The sequence below is a fragment of the Mytilus edulis genome, chromosome 14 (assembly GCF_963676685.1).
Source record: "Mytilus edulis chromosome 14, xbMytEdul2.2, whole genome shotgun sequence".
NCBI lineage: Eukaryota > Metazoa > Mollusca > Bivalvia > Mytilida > Mytilidae > Mytilus > Mytilus edulis.
The window spans coordinates 63,059,623-63,078,200 of NC_092357.1; the positions used below are offsets into that span (position 1 = coordinate 63,059,623).

Here is an 18,578-nt window from a genome sequence, read left to right on the forward strand (position 1 = left end):
TACAAAATAATATGATACAATTTAACATTTGCCTTGGCAGGGCACCTATTGGCTAGAAATTACTAGGTTGTAAAATTTATTTATTCATATAGTGGTAAATCAAAGTGCCAAAAAAATATCCGCTTTTTCGGTTATGTATTCAAAATTTTTTAATACTCATTCGACAAGTGGAGTGCTCCGATAAAACGGAGGTATATACCAGAACAGAACAGAACAGAACCAGACCAAATGTTTTATAATGATGATTTGATTATTTGATATCTAGGACTCTTTTTTTTATTATTTTTGTTATTTTGTTAAAAAAAATAATGATTATTTGATAATATTGACACAAAATTTTTACGATTATAGACTCCCCCACGAGGGGCCTCTATTTTCATATTGAAGATATTAAACGCGGAAACTTTTTACCGGAGTTTTTTTTAATTTTTGATTTTATTCATAACATCCGGTTGAAATTCAGATTTCGATCTGTTTTCAATTATACATTGTTATGCAGGACTACGGCAATGTTATGAACAATGACGATTTTAACTGAAGATGTCAGCAGTATTTCTACATGTCGGTCAATGCGGAAACCAAATAGGAAAGGCTTTCTGGAAGAAAACATCACAAGACAAAGCTGTTCATGAAGGGTATAAAAAAATAAAAATCTAGTCACTTCGGCACACACTGACCTAGTCAAATTTGCACCCCGTACAGTTATTTCGTCTCCGATTATTAACAATATATATATAGTGAATGAGTACTTCTTTTTAAAATTTCATGAATCTCATTACTTCTCCCTATCAATTTCAAAAAGAGAAGTAACTTCTCCCTATGATTCTGAAGTGCACAAATGTATGTGTGAGCCCTGGTGCATACAGTGATACCAAAGGAGTAAGGCTGTGATAATATATATTTTCTGTCTTTTTATTTTACCATCATGTCAGACCATCACCTATGTTTTTCTATTTCAGACACACTTTTATACACCCTGATGGAAAACAAAGATCTGTACATGTAGATAGTGAGCCAAAAGTTGTACAAAAGGCTTGCAAAGGTCTTAAATTAAGGTAAAACAAGTACACAGACAAATCAGAAATTATTATTGTGATTGTTCAAAAATATACTCATTATTACTGTCTAATGGGATATCAGGCCTGGACAATAACGCTTGTCCGATTGTCGAGTACCAGAGGTAATAAAGATCGGATAAGTAAAAGCTATACATGTGTACCAAGCTAGTCCGATGGGACAAGTAGAATCATTCTGCAGAATTTTAATCCAACTTTGATGAACAAAGTATAATTATTAACAAAAAAACAAGAAAAGAAGATTTGTTTGACATCTTTCCTTTTTCATGTTTTTAAACTGAAACTAATTGAAACTTTTTATTTCTCAAGACCCCTCAGAGTTACAATCGATAATTTAAAACTGGTTCTTTGTCAGGTACTTTTAACAGGTAAAAAGCACACTTTTCTCGGAAACCAGTCTTACTGATCCCATTCAACCATGCGCTTTTTAGATAAGTTAACTTTAAAAGAAAGTTCGTCACCAGCTCGGAAATGATTCGGCTCCAAGTTTAATAGACAGTTGGTCACTGTAGGAGACATATTTCATAGACATGATTAATAGACAGTTTGGCAAGGCAGTAGACATTTCTGGACCAAGACAAATCAGAACCTCTTTTCCTACCTTATTTTGCTTTATAATAATTAATACCAATGTCCATACCGTATTTTTTAAATAAGAATGAGGAAATTATTTACCATTAAAATCATCAAATCATGTTTGATACATTTGTATTTATGTAGAAAAACAATACTTGCAATGCAGTAACCTATAGTTGTTAATTTCTGTGTCATTTGGTCTTTGGTCTCATTGACAATCATACCTCATATTCTTTTTATTGATTGCATTTGAATAAACTTTTTTTCAACTTTTAAAAAAATAGGATAAAAATCCAATGAGTGTACATTTGGAGGCCAATCAGATGGTGCCTCATGTGCAAAGTATGATGAGACTTTAGCATTGATAAAAACTAGAACCTAAGTCCCGTGACACAACTAAATTCAGTTGTTCATGGCTCATATCTTTTAAAAGTATTTCAAAGGATATAAATCAAATTCTGTTCAATTTTTTTTTTTAATTCATTTTGTTCCTTGAATCAACTTGAAATGCAAAAAAGGTTAATATTAAGATTTTTTTTGGACAAGTTACAATTTCATTCGGACAAGTAAGTTTTGGTATGTACTTGTCCTACTGGACAAGTTGAAAAAAAAGCTATTGTAGAGGCCTGCATATTTATTATTACAATATATCAATTTTATTAGAAATTGCTATCAACAGGATCTAGAATTGAAATGCATGTTGTTGGTTTTTTTTTTGGACGCCTGGATCTCATCACAGTTTTGGCAATAATAAAAACTTGCAATGGTACAAAATGCTATAGACAATAGAAAATAAGATGTGGTGTGATTGCAAATGACACTTGTAACTGTCAGCAATGATGTCTGGTCACCATACAATTTCATGAGCAAACCCAATAACAGAATAGCAAGCTATAAATTGCCCCAAGATGATACATGTCAAACAATTCAAATGAGAATGCTAACAGCTTTCTGTATGTAGAAATGATAACAAAATTAAAATGATCTACCATGTCTACAGCAACAAACAATTACATGTACCTGAAAATATTTGATTTTTTTCAGAGATGGAAATATTGTATCTGGGAAGAGAGGAAGAGGAACAAATTGGGCATTAGGTTTGTTGTCATGATAAAGCAAGAGTTATCTCCCTCCTTTCAATATATGTATCCATATATACAATTTTTTTTTGATAAAGCACTAAAGATACACAGAAGAACATAGACATTAAACAATATATTCTTTGACAAATAATGGTTTGCTTTTATAAATTGTGACTTTTTGGACAGTTGTTTCATTGGCACTCATACCACATCTTCTTAAATCTATTTATTCTAATAAAGCGCTTTAGATACAAAGGAACATATGTTGAGGAAATAAACAAATCACTTTTACAGGGTATTGAGTAAATTACTGTAAACTTTGGTGATTGGATGTAAATAGGGTTGGGGTTATAATTGATGTAATTTTTTTTTCATTGGCTTTGATAAAATAGAGGCAAAGGCTACAGAACAAAGGGATGTTCAAACTCACAAATAGAAAATAAACTAACAACGCCATGGAAATACATTTTATGTTCGAAACACAAAAAGAAAAGACAAAACACAAAATAGACAACTTTTCAGACTGAACAAAAGAAATCCATACAAAAACTAGGGGTGAACTCAGGTGTTACAGAAGAGTAAGTAGAACCTGCTCTACATATGGCACCCATTGTGTTGCTCATGTACTAGGGGTGATCTCAAATGTTACAGAAGAGTAAGCAGAACCTGCTCTACATATGACACCCATTGTGTTGCTCATGTACTAGGGGTGATCACAGATGCTACAGAAGAGTAAGCAGAACCTGCTCTTCATATGACACCCATTGTGTTGCTCATATACTAGGGGTGATCACAGATGCTACAGAAGAGTAAGCAGAACCTGCTCTACATATGACACCCATTGTGTTGCTCATGTACTAGGGGTGATCTCAGGTGTTACAGAAGAGTAAGCAGAACCTGCTCTACATATGACACCCATTGTGTTGCTCATGTACTAGGGGTGATCTCAGGTGTTACAGAAGAGTAAGCAGAACCTGCTCTACATATGACACCCATTGTGTTGCTCATGTACTAGGGGTGATCTCAGATGTTACAGAAGAGTAAGCAGAACCTGCTCTACATATGACACCCATTGTGTTGCTCATGTACTAGGGGTGAACTCAGATGTTACAGAAGAGTAAGCAGAACCTGCTCTACATATGACACCCATTGTGTTGCTCATGTACTAGGGGTGTTCACAGATGCTACAGAAGAGTAAGCAGAACCTGCTCTACATATGACACACATTGTGTTGCTCATGTACACACAAACTCCTTGTCTAAACTAGGGGTGAACTCAGGTGTTACAGAAGAGTAAGTAGAACCTGCTCTACATATGACACCCATTGTGTTGCTCATGTACTAGGGGTGATCACAGATGTTACAGAAGAGTAAGCAGAACCTGCTCTACATATGACACCCATTGTGTTGCTCATGTACTAGGGGTTAACTCAGATGTTACAGAAGAGTAAGTAGAACCTGCTCTACATATGACACCCATTGTGTTGCTCATGTACTAGGGGTGATCTCAGATGTTACAGAAGAGTAAGCAGAACCTGCTCTACATATGGCACCCATTGTGTTGCTCATGTACTAGGGGTGAACTCAAATGTTACAGAAGAGTAAGCAGAACCTGCTCTACACATGACACCCTTTGTGTTGCTCATGTACTAGGGGTGATCTCAGATGTTACAGAAGAGTAAGCAGAACCTGCTCTACATATGACACCCATCGTGTTGCTCATGTACTAGGGGTGAACTCAGGTGTTACAGAAGAGTAAGTAGAACCTGCTCTACATATGGCACACATTGTATTGCTCATGTACTAGGGGTGAACTCAGGTGTTACAGAAGAGTAAGTAGAACCTGCTCTACATATGGCACACATTGTATTGCTCATGTACTAGGGGTGATCTCAGATGTTACAGAAGAGTAAGCAGAACCTGCTCTACATATGACACCCATTGTGTTGCTCATGTACTAGGGGTGATCTCAAATGTTACAGAAGAGTAAGCAGAACCTGCTCTACATATGACACCCATTGTGTTGCTCATGTACTAGGGGTGATCTCAAATGTTACAGAAGAGTAAGCAGAACCTGCTCTACATATGACACCCATTGTGTTGCTCATGTACTAGGGGTGATCTCAGATGTTACAGAAGAGTAAGCAGAACCTGCTCTACATATGACACCCTTTGTGTTGCTCATGTACTAGGGGTGATCTCAAATGTTACAGAAGAGTAAGCAGAACCTGCTCTACATATGACACCCATTGTGTTGCTCATGTACCAGGGGTGAACTCAGGTGTTACAGAAGAGTAAGCAGAACCTGCTCTACATATGACACCCATTGTGTTGCTCATGTACTAGGGGTGAACTCAGGTGTTACAGAAGAGTAAGCAGAACCTGCTCTACATATGACACCCATTGTGTTGCTCATGTACTAGGGGTGAACTCAGGTGTTACAGAAGAGTAAGCAGAACCTGCTCTACATATGACACCCATTGTGTTGCTCATGTACTAGGGGTGAACTCAGGTGTTACAGAAGAGTAAGCAGAACCTGCTCTACATATGACACCCATTGTGTTGCTCATGTACTAGGGGTGATCTCAAATGTTACAGAAGAGTAAGCAGAACCTGCTCTACATATGACACCCATTGTGTTGCTCATGTACACACAAACTCCTTGTCTAAACTAGGGGTGATCTCAGGTGTTACAGAAGAGTAAGCAGAACCTGGTCTACATATGACACCCATTGTGTTGCTCATGTACTAGGGGTGATCACAGATGTTACAGAAGAGTAAGCAGAACCTGCTCTACATATGACACCCATTGTGTTGCTCATGTACACACAAACTCCTTGTCTAAACTAGGGGTGATCTCAGATGTTACAGAAGAGTAAGTAGAACCTGGTCTACATATGACACCCATTGTGTTGCTCATGTACTAGGGGTGAACTCAAATGTTACAGAAGAGTAAACAGAACCTGCTCTACATATGGCACCCATTGTGTTGCTCATGTACTAGGGGTGATCTCAGATGTTACAGAAGAGTAAGCAGAACCTGCTCTACATATGACACCCATTGTGTTGCTCATGTACTAGGGGTGATCTCAAATGTTACAGAAGAGTAAGCAGAACCTGCTCTACATATGACACCCATTGTGTTGCTCATGTACTAGGGGTGAACTCAGATGTTACAGAAGAGTAAGCAGAACCTGCTCTACATATGACACCCATTGTGTTGCTCATGTACACACAAACTCCTTGTCAAAACTAGGGGTGATCTCAGGTGTTACAGAAGAGTAAGCAGAACCTGCTCTACATATGACACCCATTGTGTTGCTCATGTACTAGGGGTGATCTCAAATGTTACAGAAGAGTAAGTAGAACCTGCTCTACATATGACACCCATTGTGTTGCTCATGTACTAGGGGTGAACTCAGATGTTACAGAAGAGTAAGCAGAACCTGCTCTACATATGACACCCATTGTGTTGCTCATGTACACACAAACTCCTTGTCTAAACTAGGGGTGATCTCAGATGTTACAGAAGAGTAAGCAGAACCTGCTCTACATATGGCACCCATTGTGTTGCTCATGTACACACAAACTCCTTGTCTAAACTAGGGGTGATCTCAGATGTTACAGAAGAGTAAGCAGAACCTGCTCTACATATGGCACCCATTGTGTTGCTCATGTACACACAAACTCCTTGTCTAAACTAGGGGTGATCTCAGGTGTTACAGAAGAGTAAGCAGAACCTGCTCTACATATGACACCCATTGTGTTGCTCATGTACTAGGGGTGATCTCAAATGTTACAGAAGAGTAAGTAGAACCTGCTCTACATATGACACCCATTGTGTTGCTCATGTACACACAAACTCCTTGTCTAAACTAGGGGTGATCTCAGATGTTACAGAAGAGTAAGCAGAACCTGCTCTACATATGGCACCCATTGTGTTGCTCATGTACACACAAACTCCTTGTCTAAACTAGGGGTGATCTCAGATGTTACAGAAGAGTAAGCAGAACCTGCTCTACATATGGCACCCATTGTGTTGCTCATGTACTAGGGGTGATCTCAGATGTTACAGAAGAGTAAGCAGAACCTGCTCTACATATGACACCCATTGTGTTGCTCATGTACTAGGGGTGAACTCAGATGTTACAGAAGAGTAAGCAGAACCTGCTCTACATATGACACCCATTGTGTTGCTCATGTACTAGGGGTGATCTCAGGTGTTACAGAAGAGTAAGCAGAACCTGCTCTTCATATGACACCCATTGTGTTGCTCATGTACTAGGGGTGATCTCAGGTGTTACAGAAGAGTAAGCAGAACCTGCTCTTCATATGACACCCATTGTGTTGCTCATGTACTAGGGGTGATCTCAGGTGTTACAGAAGAGTAAGCAGAACCTGGTCTACATATGACACCCATTGTGTTGCTCATGTACTAGGGGTGAACTCAAATGTTACAGAAGAGTAAGCAGAACCTGCTCTACATATGACACCCATTGTGTTGCTCATGTACTAGGGGTGATCACAGATGCTACAGAAGAGTAAGCAGAACCTGCTCTACATATGACACCCATTGTGTTGCTCATGTACTAGGGGTGATCTCAGATGTTACAGAAGAGTAAGCAGAACCTGGTCTACATATGACACCCTTTGTGTTGCTGATGTACTAGGGGTGATCTCAGGTGTTACAGAAGAGTAAGCAGAACCTGGTCTACATATGACACCCATTGTGTTGCTCATGTACTAGGGGTGATCTCAAATGTTACAGAAGAGTAAGCAGAACCTGCTCTACATATGACACCCATTGTGTTGCTCATGTACTAGGGGTGATCTCAGGTGTTACAGAAGAGTAAGCAGAACCTGGTCTACATATGACACCCATTGTGTTGCTCATGTACTAGGGGTGAACTCAGGTGTTACAGAAGAGTAAGCAGAACCTGCTCTACATATGACACCCATTGTGTTGCTCATGTACTAGGGGTGATCTCAGATGTTACAGAAGAGTAAGCAGAACCTGCTCTACATATGGCACCCATTGTGTTGCTCATGTACACACAAACTCCTTGTCTAAACTAGGGGTGAACTCAGATGTTACAGAAGAGTAAGCAGAACCTGCTCTACATATGACACCCATTGTATTGCTCATGTACACACAAACTCCTTGTCTAAACTAGGGGTGATCTCAGATGTTACAGAAGAGTAAGCAGAACCTGCTCTACATATGACACCCATTGTGTTGCTCATGTACACACAAACTCCTTGTCTAAACTAGGGGTGATCTCAGGTGTTACAGAAGAGTAAGCAGAACCTGCTCTACATATGACACCCATTGTGTTGCTCATGTACTAGGGGTGATCTCAAATGTTACAGAAGAGTAAGTAGAACCTGCTCTACATATGACACCCATTGTGTTGCTCATGTACACACAACCTCCTTGTCTAAACTAGGGGTGATCTCAGATGTTACAGAAGAGTAAGCAGAACCTGCTCTACATATGGCACCCATTGTGTTGCTCATGTACACACAAACTCCTTGTCTAAACTAGGGGTGATCTCAGATGTTACAGAAGAGTAAGCAGAACCTGCTCTACATATGGCACCCATTGTGTTGCTCATGTACACACAAACTCCTTGTCTAAACTAGGGGTGAACTCAGATGTTACAGAAGAGTAAGCAGAACCTGCTCTACATATGGCACCCATTGTGTTGCTCATGTACACACAAACTCCTTGTCTAAACTAGGGGTGATCTCAGATGTTACAGAAGAGTAAGCAGAACCTGCTCTACATATGACACACATTGTGTTGCTCATGTACACACAAACTCCTTGTCTAAACTAGGGGTGATCTCAGATGTTACAGAAGAGTAAGCAGAACCTGCTCTACATATGACACCCATTGTGTTGCTCATGTACACACAAACTCCTTGTCTAAACTAGGGGTGAACTCAGATGTTACAGAAGAGTAAGCAGAACCTGCTCTACATATGACACCCATTGTGTTGCTCATGTACACACAAACTCCTTGTCTAAACTAGGGGTGATCTCAGATGTTACAGAAGAGTAAGCAGAACCTGCTCTACATATGACACCCATTGTGTTGCTCATGTACACACAAACTCCTTGTCTAAACTAGGGGTGATCTCAGGTGTTACAGAAGAGTAAGCAGAACCTGCTCTACATATGACACCCATTGTGTTGCTCATGTACTAGGGGTGATCTCAAATGTTACAGAAGAGTAAGTAGAACCTGCTCTACATATGACACCCATTGTGTTGCTCATGTACACACAACCTCCTTGTCTAAACTAGGGGTGATCTCAGATGTTACAGAAGAGTAAGCAGAACCTGCTCTACATATGGCACCCATTGTGTTGCTCATGTACACACAAACTCTTTGTCTAAACTAGGGGTGATCTCAGATGTTACAGAAGAGTAAGCAGAACCTGCTCTACATATGGCACCCATTGTGTTGCTCATGTACACACAAACTCCTTGTCTAAACTAGGGGTGAACTCAGATGTTACAGAAGAGTAAGCAGAACCTGCTCTACATATGGCACCCATTGTGTTGCTCATGTACACACAAACTCCTTGTCTAAACTAGGGGTGATCTCAGATGTTACAGAAGAGTAAGCAGAACCTGCTCTACATATGACACACATTGTGTTGCTCATGTACACACAAACTCCTTGTCTAAACTAGGGGTGATCTCAGATGTTACAGAAGAGTAAGCAGAACCTGCTCTACATATGACACACATTGTGTTGCTCATGTACACACAAACTCCTTGTCTAAACTAGGGGTGATCTCAGATGTTACAGAAGAGTAAGCAGAACCTGCTCTACATATGACACACATTGTGTTGCTCATGTACACACAAACTTCTTGTCTAAACTAGGGGTGATCTCAGATGTTACAGAAGAGTAAGCAGAACCTGCTCTACATATGACACACATTGTGTTGCTCATGTACACACAAACTCCTTGTCTAAACTAGGGGTGATCTCAGATGTTACAGAAGAGTAAGCAGAACCTGCTCTACATATGGCACCCATTGTGTTGCTCATGTACACACAAACTCCTTGTCTAAACTAGGGGTGATCTCAGGTGTTACAGAAGAGTAAGCAGAACCTGCTCTACATATGACACCCATTGTGTTGCTCATGTACTAGGGGTGATCTCAGATGTTACAGAAGAGTAAGCAGAACCTGCTCTACATATGGCACCCATTGTGTTGCTCATGTACTAGGGGTGAACTCAGATGTTACAGAAGAGTAAGCAGAACCTGCTCTACATATGGCACCCATTGTGTTGCTCATGTACACACAAACTCCTTGTCTAAACTAGGGGTGATCTCAGATGTTACAGAAGAGTAAGCAGAACCTGCTCTACATATGACACCCATTGTGTTGCTCATGTACTAGGGGTGAACTCAGATGTTACAGAAGAGTAAGCAGAACCTGCTCTACATATGGCACCCATTGTGTTGCTCATGTACACACAAACTCCTTGTCTAAACTAGGGGTGATCTCAGATGTTACAGAAGAGTAAGCAGAACCTGCTCTACATATGACACCCATTGTGTTGCTCATATACTAGGGGTGAACTCAGGTGTTACAGAAGAGTAAGCAGAACCTGCTCTACATATGACACCCATTGTGTTGCTCATGTACTAGGGGTGATCTCAGATGTTACAGAAGAGTAAGCAGAACCTGCTCTACATATGACACCCATTGTGTTGCTCATGTACACACAAACTCCTTGTCTAAACTAGGGGTGATCTCAGATGTTACAGAAGAGTAAGCAGAACCTGCTCTACATATGACACCCATTGTGTTGCTCATGTACTAGGGGTGATCTCAAATGTTACAGAAGAGTAAGCAGAACCTGGTCTACATATGGCACCCATTGTGTTGCTCATGTACTAGGGGTGAACTCAGATGTTACAGAAGAGTAAGCAGAACCTGCTCTACATATGACACCCATTGTGTTGCTCATGTACACACAAACTCCTTGTCTAAACTAGGGGTGATCTCAGATGTTACAGAAGAGTAAGTAGAACCTGCTCTACATATGGCACACATTGTATTGCTCATGTACTAGGGGTGAACTCAGGTGTTACAGAAGAGTAAGTAGAACCTGCTCTACATATGGCACACATTGTATTGCTCATGTACTAGGGGTGATCTCAGATGTTACAGAAGAGTAAGCAGAACCTGCTCTACATATGACACCCATTGTGTTGCTCATGTACTAGGGGTGATCTCAAATGTTACAGAAGAGTAAGCAGAACCTGCTCTACATATGACACCCATTGTGTTGCTCATGTACTAGGGGTGATCTCAAATGTTACAGAAGAGTAAGCAGAACCTGCTCTACATATGACACCCATTGTGTTGCTCATGTACTAGGGGTGATCTCAGATGTTACAGAAGAGTAAGCAGAACCTGCTCTACATATGACACCCTTTGTGTTGCTCATGTACTAGGGGTGATCTCAAATGTTACAGAAGAGTAAGCAGAACCTGCTCTACATATGACACCCATTGTGTTGCTCATGTACCAGGGGTGAACTCAGGTGTTACAGAAGAGTAAGCAGAACCTGCTCTACATATGACACCCATTGTGTTGCTCATGTACTAGGGGTGAACTCAGGTGTTACAGAAGAGTAAGCAGAACCTGCTCTACATATGACACCCATTGTGTTGCTCATGTACTAGGGGTGAACTCAGGTGTTACAGAAGAGTAAGCAGAACCTGCTCTACATATGACACCCATTGTGTTGCTCATGTACTAGGGGTGAACTCAGGTGTTACAGAAGAGTAAGCAGAACCTGCTCTACATATGACACCCATTGTGTTGCTCATGTACTAGGGGTGATCTCAAATGTTACAGAAGAGTAAGCAGAACCTGCTCTACATATGACACCCATTGTGTTGCTCATGTACACACAAACTCCTTGTCTAAACTAGGGGTGATCTCAGGTGTTACAGAAGAGTAAGCAGAACCTGGTCTACATATGACACCCATTGTGTTGCTCATGTACTAGGGGTGATCACAGATGTTACAGAAGAGTAAGCAGAACCTGCTCTACATATGACACCCATTGTGTTGCTCATGTACACACAAACTCCTTGTCTAAACTAGGGGTGATCTCAGATGTTACAGAAGAGTAAGTAGAACCTGGTCTACATATGACACCCATTGTGTTGCTCATGTACTAGGGGTGAACTCAAATGTTACAGAAGAGTAAACAGAACCTGCTCTACATATGGCACCCATTGTGTTGCTCATGTACTAGGGGTGATCTCAGATGTTACAGAAGAGTAAGCAGAACCTGCTCTACATATGACACCCATTGTGTTGCTCATGTACTAGGGGTGATCTCAAATGTTACAGAAGAGTAAGCAGAACCTGCTCTACATATGACACCCATTGTGTTGCTCATGTACTAGGGGTGAACTCAGATGTTACAGAAGAGTAAGCAGAACCTGCTCTACATATGACACCCATTGTGTTGCTCATGTACACACAAACTCCTTGTCAAAACTAGGGGTGATCTCAGGTGTTACAGAAGAGTAAGCAGAACCTGCTCTACATATGACACCCATTGTGTTGCTCATGTACTAGGGGTGATCTCAAATGTTACAGAAGAGTAAGTAGAACCTGCTCTACATATGACACCCATTGTGTTGCTCATGTACTAGGGGTGAACTCAGATGTTACAGAAGAGTAAGCAGAACCTGCTCTACATATGACACCCATTGTGTTGCTCATGTACACACAAACTCCTTGTCTAAACTAGGGGTGATCTCAGATGTTACAGAAGAGTAAGCAGAACCTGCTCTACATATGGCACCCATTGTGTTGCTCATGTACACACAAACTCCTTGTCTAAACTAGGGGTGATCTCAGATGTTACAGAAGAGTAAGCAGAACCTGCTCTACATATGGCACCCATTGTGTTGCTCATGTACACACAAACTCCTTGTCTAAACTAGGGGTGATCTCAGGTGTTACAGAAGAGTAAGCAGAACCTGCTCTACATATGACACCCATTGTGTTGCTCATGTACTAGGGGTGATCTCAAATGTTACAGAAGAGTAAGTAGAACCTGCTCTACATATGACACCCATTGTGTTGCTCATGTACACACAAACTCCTTGTCTAAACTAGGGGTGATCTCAGATGTTACAGAAGAGTAAGCAGAACCTGCTCTACATATGGCACCCATTGTGTTGCTCATGTACACACAAACTCCTTGTCTAAACTAGGGGTGATCTCAGATGTTACAGAAGAGTAAGCAGAACCTGCTCTACATATGGCACCCATTGTGTTGCTCATGTACTAGGGGTGATCTCAGATGTTACAGAAGAGTAAGCAGAACCTGCTCTACATATGACACCCATTGTGTTGCTCATGTACTAGGGGTGAACTCAGATGTTACAGAAGAGTAAGCAGAACCTGCTCTACATATGACACCCATTGTGTTGCTCATGTACTAGGGGTGATCTCAGGTGTTACAGAAGAGTAAGCAGAACCTGCTCTTCATATGACACCCATTGTGTTGCTCATGTACTAGGGGTGATCTCAGGTGTTACAGAAGAGTAAGCAGAACCTGCTCTTCATATGACACCCATTGTGTTGCTCATGTACTAGGGGTGATCTCAGGTGTTACAGAAGAGTAAGCAGAACCTGGTCTACATATGACACCCATTGTGTTGCTCATGTACTAGGGGTGAACTCAAATGTTACAGAAGAGTAAGCAGAACCTGCTCTACATATGACACCCATTGTGTTGCTCATGTACTAGGGGTGATCACAGATGCTACAGAAGAGTAAGCAGAACCTGCTCTACATATGACACCCATTGTGTTGCTCATGTACTAGGGGTGATCTCAGATGTTACAGAAGAGTAAGCAGAACCTGGTCTACATATGACACCCTTTGTGTTGCTGATGTACTAGGGGTGATCTCAGGTGTTACAGAAGAGTAAGCAGAACCTGGTCTACATATGACACCCATTGTGTTGCTCATGTACTAGGGGTGATCTCAAATGTTACAGAAGAGTAAGCAGAACCTGCTCTACATATGACACCCATTGTGTTGCTCATGTACTAGGGGTGATCTCAGGTGTTACAGAAGAGTAAGCAGAACCTGGTCTACATATGACACCCATTGTGTTGCTCATGTACTAGGGGTGAACTCAGGTGTTACAGAAGAGTAAGCAGAACCTGCTCTACATATGACACCCATTGTGTTGCTCATGTACTAGGGGTGATCTCAGATGTTACAGAAGAGTAAGCAGAACCTGCTCTACATATGGCACCCATTGTGTTGCTCATGTACACACAAACTCCTTGTCTAAACTAGGGGTGAACTCAGATGTTACAGAAGAGTAAGCAGAACCTGCTCTACATATGACACCCATTGTATTGCTCATGTACACACAAACTCCTTGTCTAAACTAGGGGTGATCTCAGATGTTACAGAAGAGTAAGCAGAACCTGCTCTACATATGACACCCATTGTGTTGCTCATGTACACACAAACTCCTTGTCTAAACTAGGGGTGATCTCAGGTGTTACAGAAGAGTAAGCAGAACCTGCTCTACATATGACACCCATTGTGTTGCTCATGTACTAGGGGTGATCTCAAATGTTACAGAAGAGTAAGTAGAACCTGCTCTACATATGACACCCATTGTGTTGCTCATGTACACACAACCTCCTTGTCTAAACTAGGGGTGATCTCAGATGTTACAGAAGAGTAAGCAGAACCTGCTCTACATATGGCACCCATTGTGTTGCTCATGTACACACAAACTCCTTGTCTAAACTAGGGGTGATCTCAGATGTTACAGAAGAGTAAGCAGAACCTGCTCTACATATGGCACCCATTGTGTTGCTCATGTACACACAAACTCCTTGTCTAAACTAGGGGTGAACTCAGATGTTACAGAAGAGTAAGCAGAACCTGCTCTACATATGGCACCCATTGTGTTGCTCATGTACACACAAACTCCTTGTCTAAACTAGGGGTGATCTCAGATGTTACAGAAGAGTAAGCAGAACCTGCTCTACATATGACACACATTGTGTTGCTCATGTACACACAAACTCCTTGTCTAAACTAGGGGTGATCTCAGATGTTACAGAAGAGTAAGCAGAACCTGCTCTACATATGACACCCATTGTGTTGCTCATGTACACACAAACTCCTTGTCTAAACTAGGGGTGAACTCAGATGTTACAGAAGAGTAAGCAGAACCTGCTCTACATATGACACCCATTGTGTTGCTCATGTACACACAAACTCCTTGTCTAAACTAGGGGTGATCTCAGATGTTACAGAAGAGTAAGCAGAACCTGCTCTACATATGACACCCATTGTGTTGCTCATGTACACACAAACTCCTTGTCTAAACTAGGGGTGATCTCAGGTGTTACAGAAGAGTAAGCAGAACCTGCTCTACATATGACACCCATTGTGTTGCTCATGTACTAGGGGTGATCTCAAATGTTACAGAAGAGTAAGTAGAACCTGCTCTACATATGACACCCATTGTGTTGCTCATGTACACACAACCTCCTTGTCTAAACTAGGGGTGATCTCAGATGTTACAGAAGAGTAAGCAGAACCTGCTCTACATATGGCACCCATTGTGTTGCTCATGTACACACAAACTCTTTGTCTAAACTAGGGGTGATCTCAGATGTTACAGAAGAGTAAGCAGAACCTGCTCTACATATGGCACCCATTGTGTTGCTCATGTACACACAAACTCCTTGTCTAAACTAGGGGTGAACTCAGATGTTACAGAAGAGTAAGCAGAACCTGCTCTACATATGGCACCCATTGTGTTGCTCATGTACACACAAACTCCTTGTCTAAACTAGGGGTGATCTCAGATGTTACAGAAGAGTAAGCAGAACCTGCTCTACATATGACACACATTGTGTTGCTCATGTACACACAAACTCCTTGTCTAAACTAGGGGTGATCTCAGATGTTACAGAAGAGTAAGCAGAACCTGCTCTACATATGACACACATTGTGTTGCTCATGTACACACAAACTCCTTGTCTAAACTAGGGGTGATCTCAGATGTTACAGAAGAGTAAGCAGAACCTGCTCTACATATGACACACATTGTGTTGCTCATGTACACACAAACTTCTTGTCTAAACTAGGGGTGATCTCAGATGTTACAGAAGAGTAAGCAGAACCTGCTCTACATATGACACACATTGTGTTGCTCATGTACACACAAACTCCTTGTCTAAACTAGGGGTGATCTCAGATGTTACAGAAGAGTAAGCAGAACCTGCTCTACATATGGCACCCATTGTGTTGCTCATGTACACACAAACTCCTTGTCTAAACTAGGGGTGATCTCAGGTGTTACAGAAGAGTAAGCAGAACCTGCTCTACATATGACACCCATTGTGTTGCTCATGTACTAGGGGTGATCTCAGATGTTACAGAAGAGTAAGCAGAACCTGCTCTACATATGGCACCCATTGTGTTGCTCATGTACTAGGGGTGAACTCAGATGTTACAGAAGAGTAAGCAGAACCTGCTCTACATATGGCACCCATTGTGTTGCTCATGTACACACAAACTCCTTGTCTAAACTAGGGGTGATCTCAGATGTTACAGAAGAGTAAGCAGAACCTGCTCTACATATGACACCCATTGTGTTGCTCATGTACTAGGGGTGAACTCAGATGTTACAGAAGAGTAAGCAGAACCTGCTCTACATATGGCACCCATTGTGTTGCTCATGTACACACAAACTCCTTGTCTAAACTAGGGGTGATCTCAGATGTTACAGAAGAGTAAGCAGAACCTGCTCTACATATGACACCCATTGTGTTGCTCATATACTAGGGGTGAACTCAGGTGTTACAGAAGAGTAAGCAGAACCTGCTCTACATATGACACCCATTGTGTTGCTCATGTACTAGGGGTGATCTCAGATGTTACAGAAGAGTAAGCAGAACCTGCTCTACATATGACACCCATTGTGTTGCTCATGTACACACAAACTCCTTGTCTAAACTAGGGGTGATCTCAGATGTTACAGAAGAGTAAGCAGAACCTGCTCTACATATGACACCCATTGTGTTGCTCATGTACTAGGGGTGATCTCAAATGTTACAGAAGAGTAAGCAGAACCTGGTCTACATATGGCACCCATTGTGTTGCTCATGTACTAGGGGTGAACTCAGATGTTACAGAAGAGTAAGCAGAACCTGCTCTACATATGACACCCATTGTGTTGCTCATGTACACACAAACTCCTTGTCTAAACTAGGGGTGATCTCAGATGTTACAGAAGAGTAAGCAGAACCTGCTCTACATATGGCACCCATTGTGTTGCTCATGTACACACAAACTCCTTGTCTAAACTAGGGGTGATCTCAGATGTTACAGAAGAGTAAGCAGAACCTGCTCTACATATGACACCCATTGTGTTGCTCATGTACTAGGGGTGAACTCAGATGTTACAGAAGAGTAAGCAGAACCTGCTCTACATATGGCACCCATTGTGTTGCTCATGTACACACAAACTCCTTGTCTAAACTAGGGGTGATCTCAGATGTTACAGAAGAGTAAGCAGAACCTGCTCTACATATGACACACATTGTGTTGCTCATGTACACAAAAACTCCTTGTCTAAACTAGGGGTGATCTCAGATGTTACAGAAGAGTAAGCAGAACCTGCTCTACATATGACACACATTGTGTTGCTCATGTACACACAAACTCCTTGTCTAAACTAGGGGTGATCTCAGATGTTACAGAAGAGTAAGCAGAACCTGCTCTACATATGACACACATTGTGTTGCTCATGTACACACAAACTCCTTGTCTAAACTAGGGGTGATCTCAGATGTTACAGAAGAGTAAGCAGAACCTGCTCTACATATGGCACCCATTGTGTTGCTCATGTACTAGGGGTGATCTCAGATGTTACAGAAGAGTAAGCAGAACCTGCTCTACATATGACACCCATTGTGTTGCTCATGTACACACAAACTCCTTGTCTAATTTAGTGGGTCATATTCGAGGAAAAGAGAACTTATGATGTGCAACATATCTGTTGGCATTGTGAAAAAGATATGATAAAATTCATATGTAACTTCAGGAACATCTGCTTGCATTTATTTGTGTGATAGTTGAATAATAACTGTTACTAACAAAAGTTTCTGGAGTGATTTCAACAAAATTTGCTCACATTCAATTACAGAACATGCAAGTTGCATCTACTATTAAATTATTTATCTAACAATTCCAGTTTAAACATGGACATGTATATATTATTTGGGGATGATTGGCAACATATTTTTCCTTGAAAGACTCACAGATGTTTTCTTTAATGATTTATAGGTTACCATGGACTTAAGAAGAGTGGAGGGGATCACATACTAGAGGATACTGCAAACCAAGTCAGGAAAGAAATTGAGAGGTAACAATAACAGATATTTTAATGATGTTTTATTTGTATTTCGAAAAATGTGATTCAATTACTGTTATTAATTATGATCACAGTATTTTCATTTAATACAATTATTGTATTTTTTTATTAAAATTACTGTTTATGTTTCATTATTAAAAGGAGATAGGGGGGGTCAATTTAACAGCACCCACAAAATACACCTAAACACAAAATTAATGGTCCTTCATTATTCTTTATACAGGCATAAATCCCAATGGTCAAGTATTGCACTGTAAATCAAAGTCTTAACAACTGACTTAATGTTGAATTCCAAACACAAGAACAAAATTATAAAAAAAGCAATTAAGGCTAATATGTTGCCAAAATTAATTTCTTTGCTAAAT

At 40.9% G+C, this 18,578-nt stretch overlaps 1 protein-coding gene across 1 annotated transcript; it reads left to right on the forward strand.

Moving 5' to 3' along the window:
* Positions 1-432: 432 nt before the first annotated feature.
* On the forward strand, positions 433-18,208 carry LOC139504384 (tubulin beta-3 chain-like). Its single transcript, XM_071294461.1, has 4 exons — positions 433-635; positions 960-1,055; positions 2,697-2,749; positions 18,126-18,208. Exons 1-4 carry the CDS (start codon positions 541-543, stop codon positions 18,206-18,208), a joined length of 327 nt encoding a protein of 108 aa, XP_071150562.1. The 5' UTR covers positions 433-540.
* Positions 18,209-18,578: the final 370 nt, after the last annotated feature.

Coding starts and splice junctions, on each gene's coding strand:
- LOC139504384 (XM_071294461.1), top strand. CDS start 541: ATGTCAGCAGTATTTCTACATGTCGGTCAATGCGGAAACCAAATAGGA. Junction 636..959: donor GACAAAGCTGTTCATGAAGG/GTATAAAAAAAT, acceptor TTTCTATTTCAG/ACACACTTTTATACACCCTG. Junction 1,056..2,696: donor TGCAAAGGTCTTAAATTAAG/GTAAAACAAGTA, acceptor GATTTTTTTCAG/AGATGGAAATATTGTATCTG.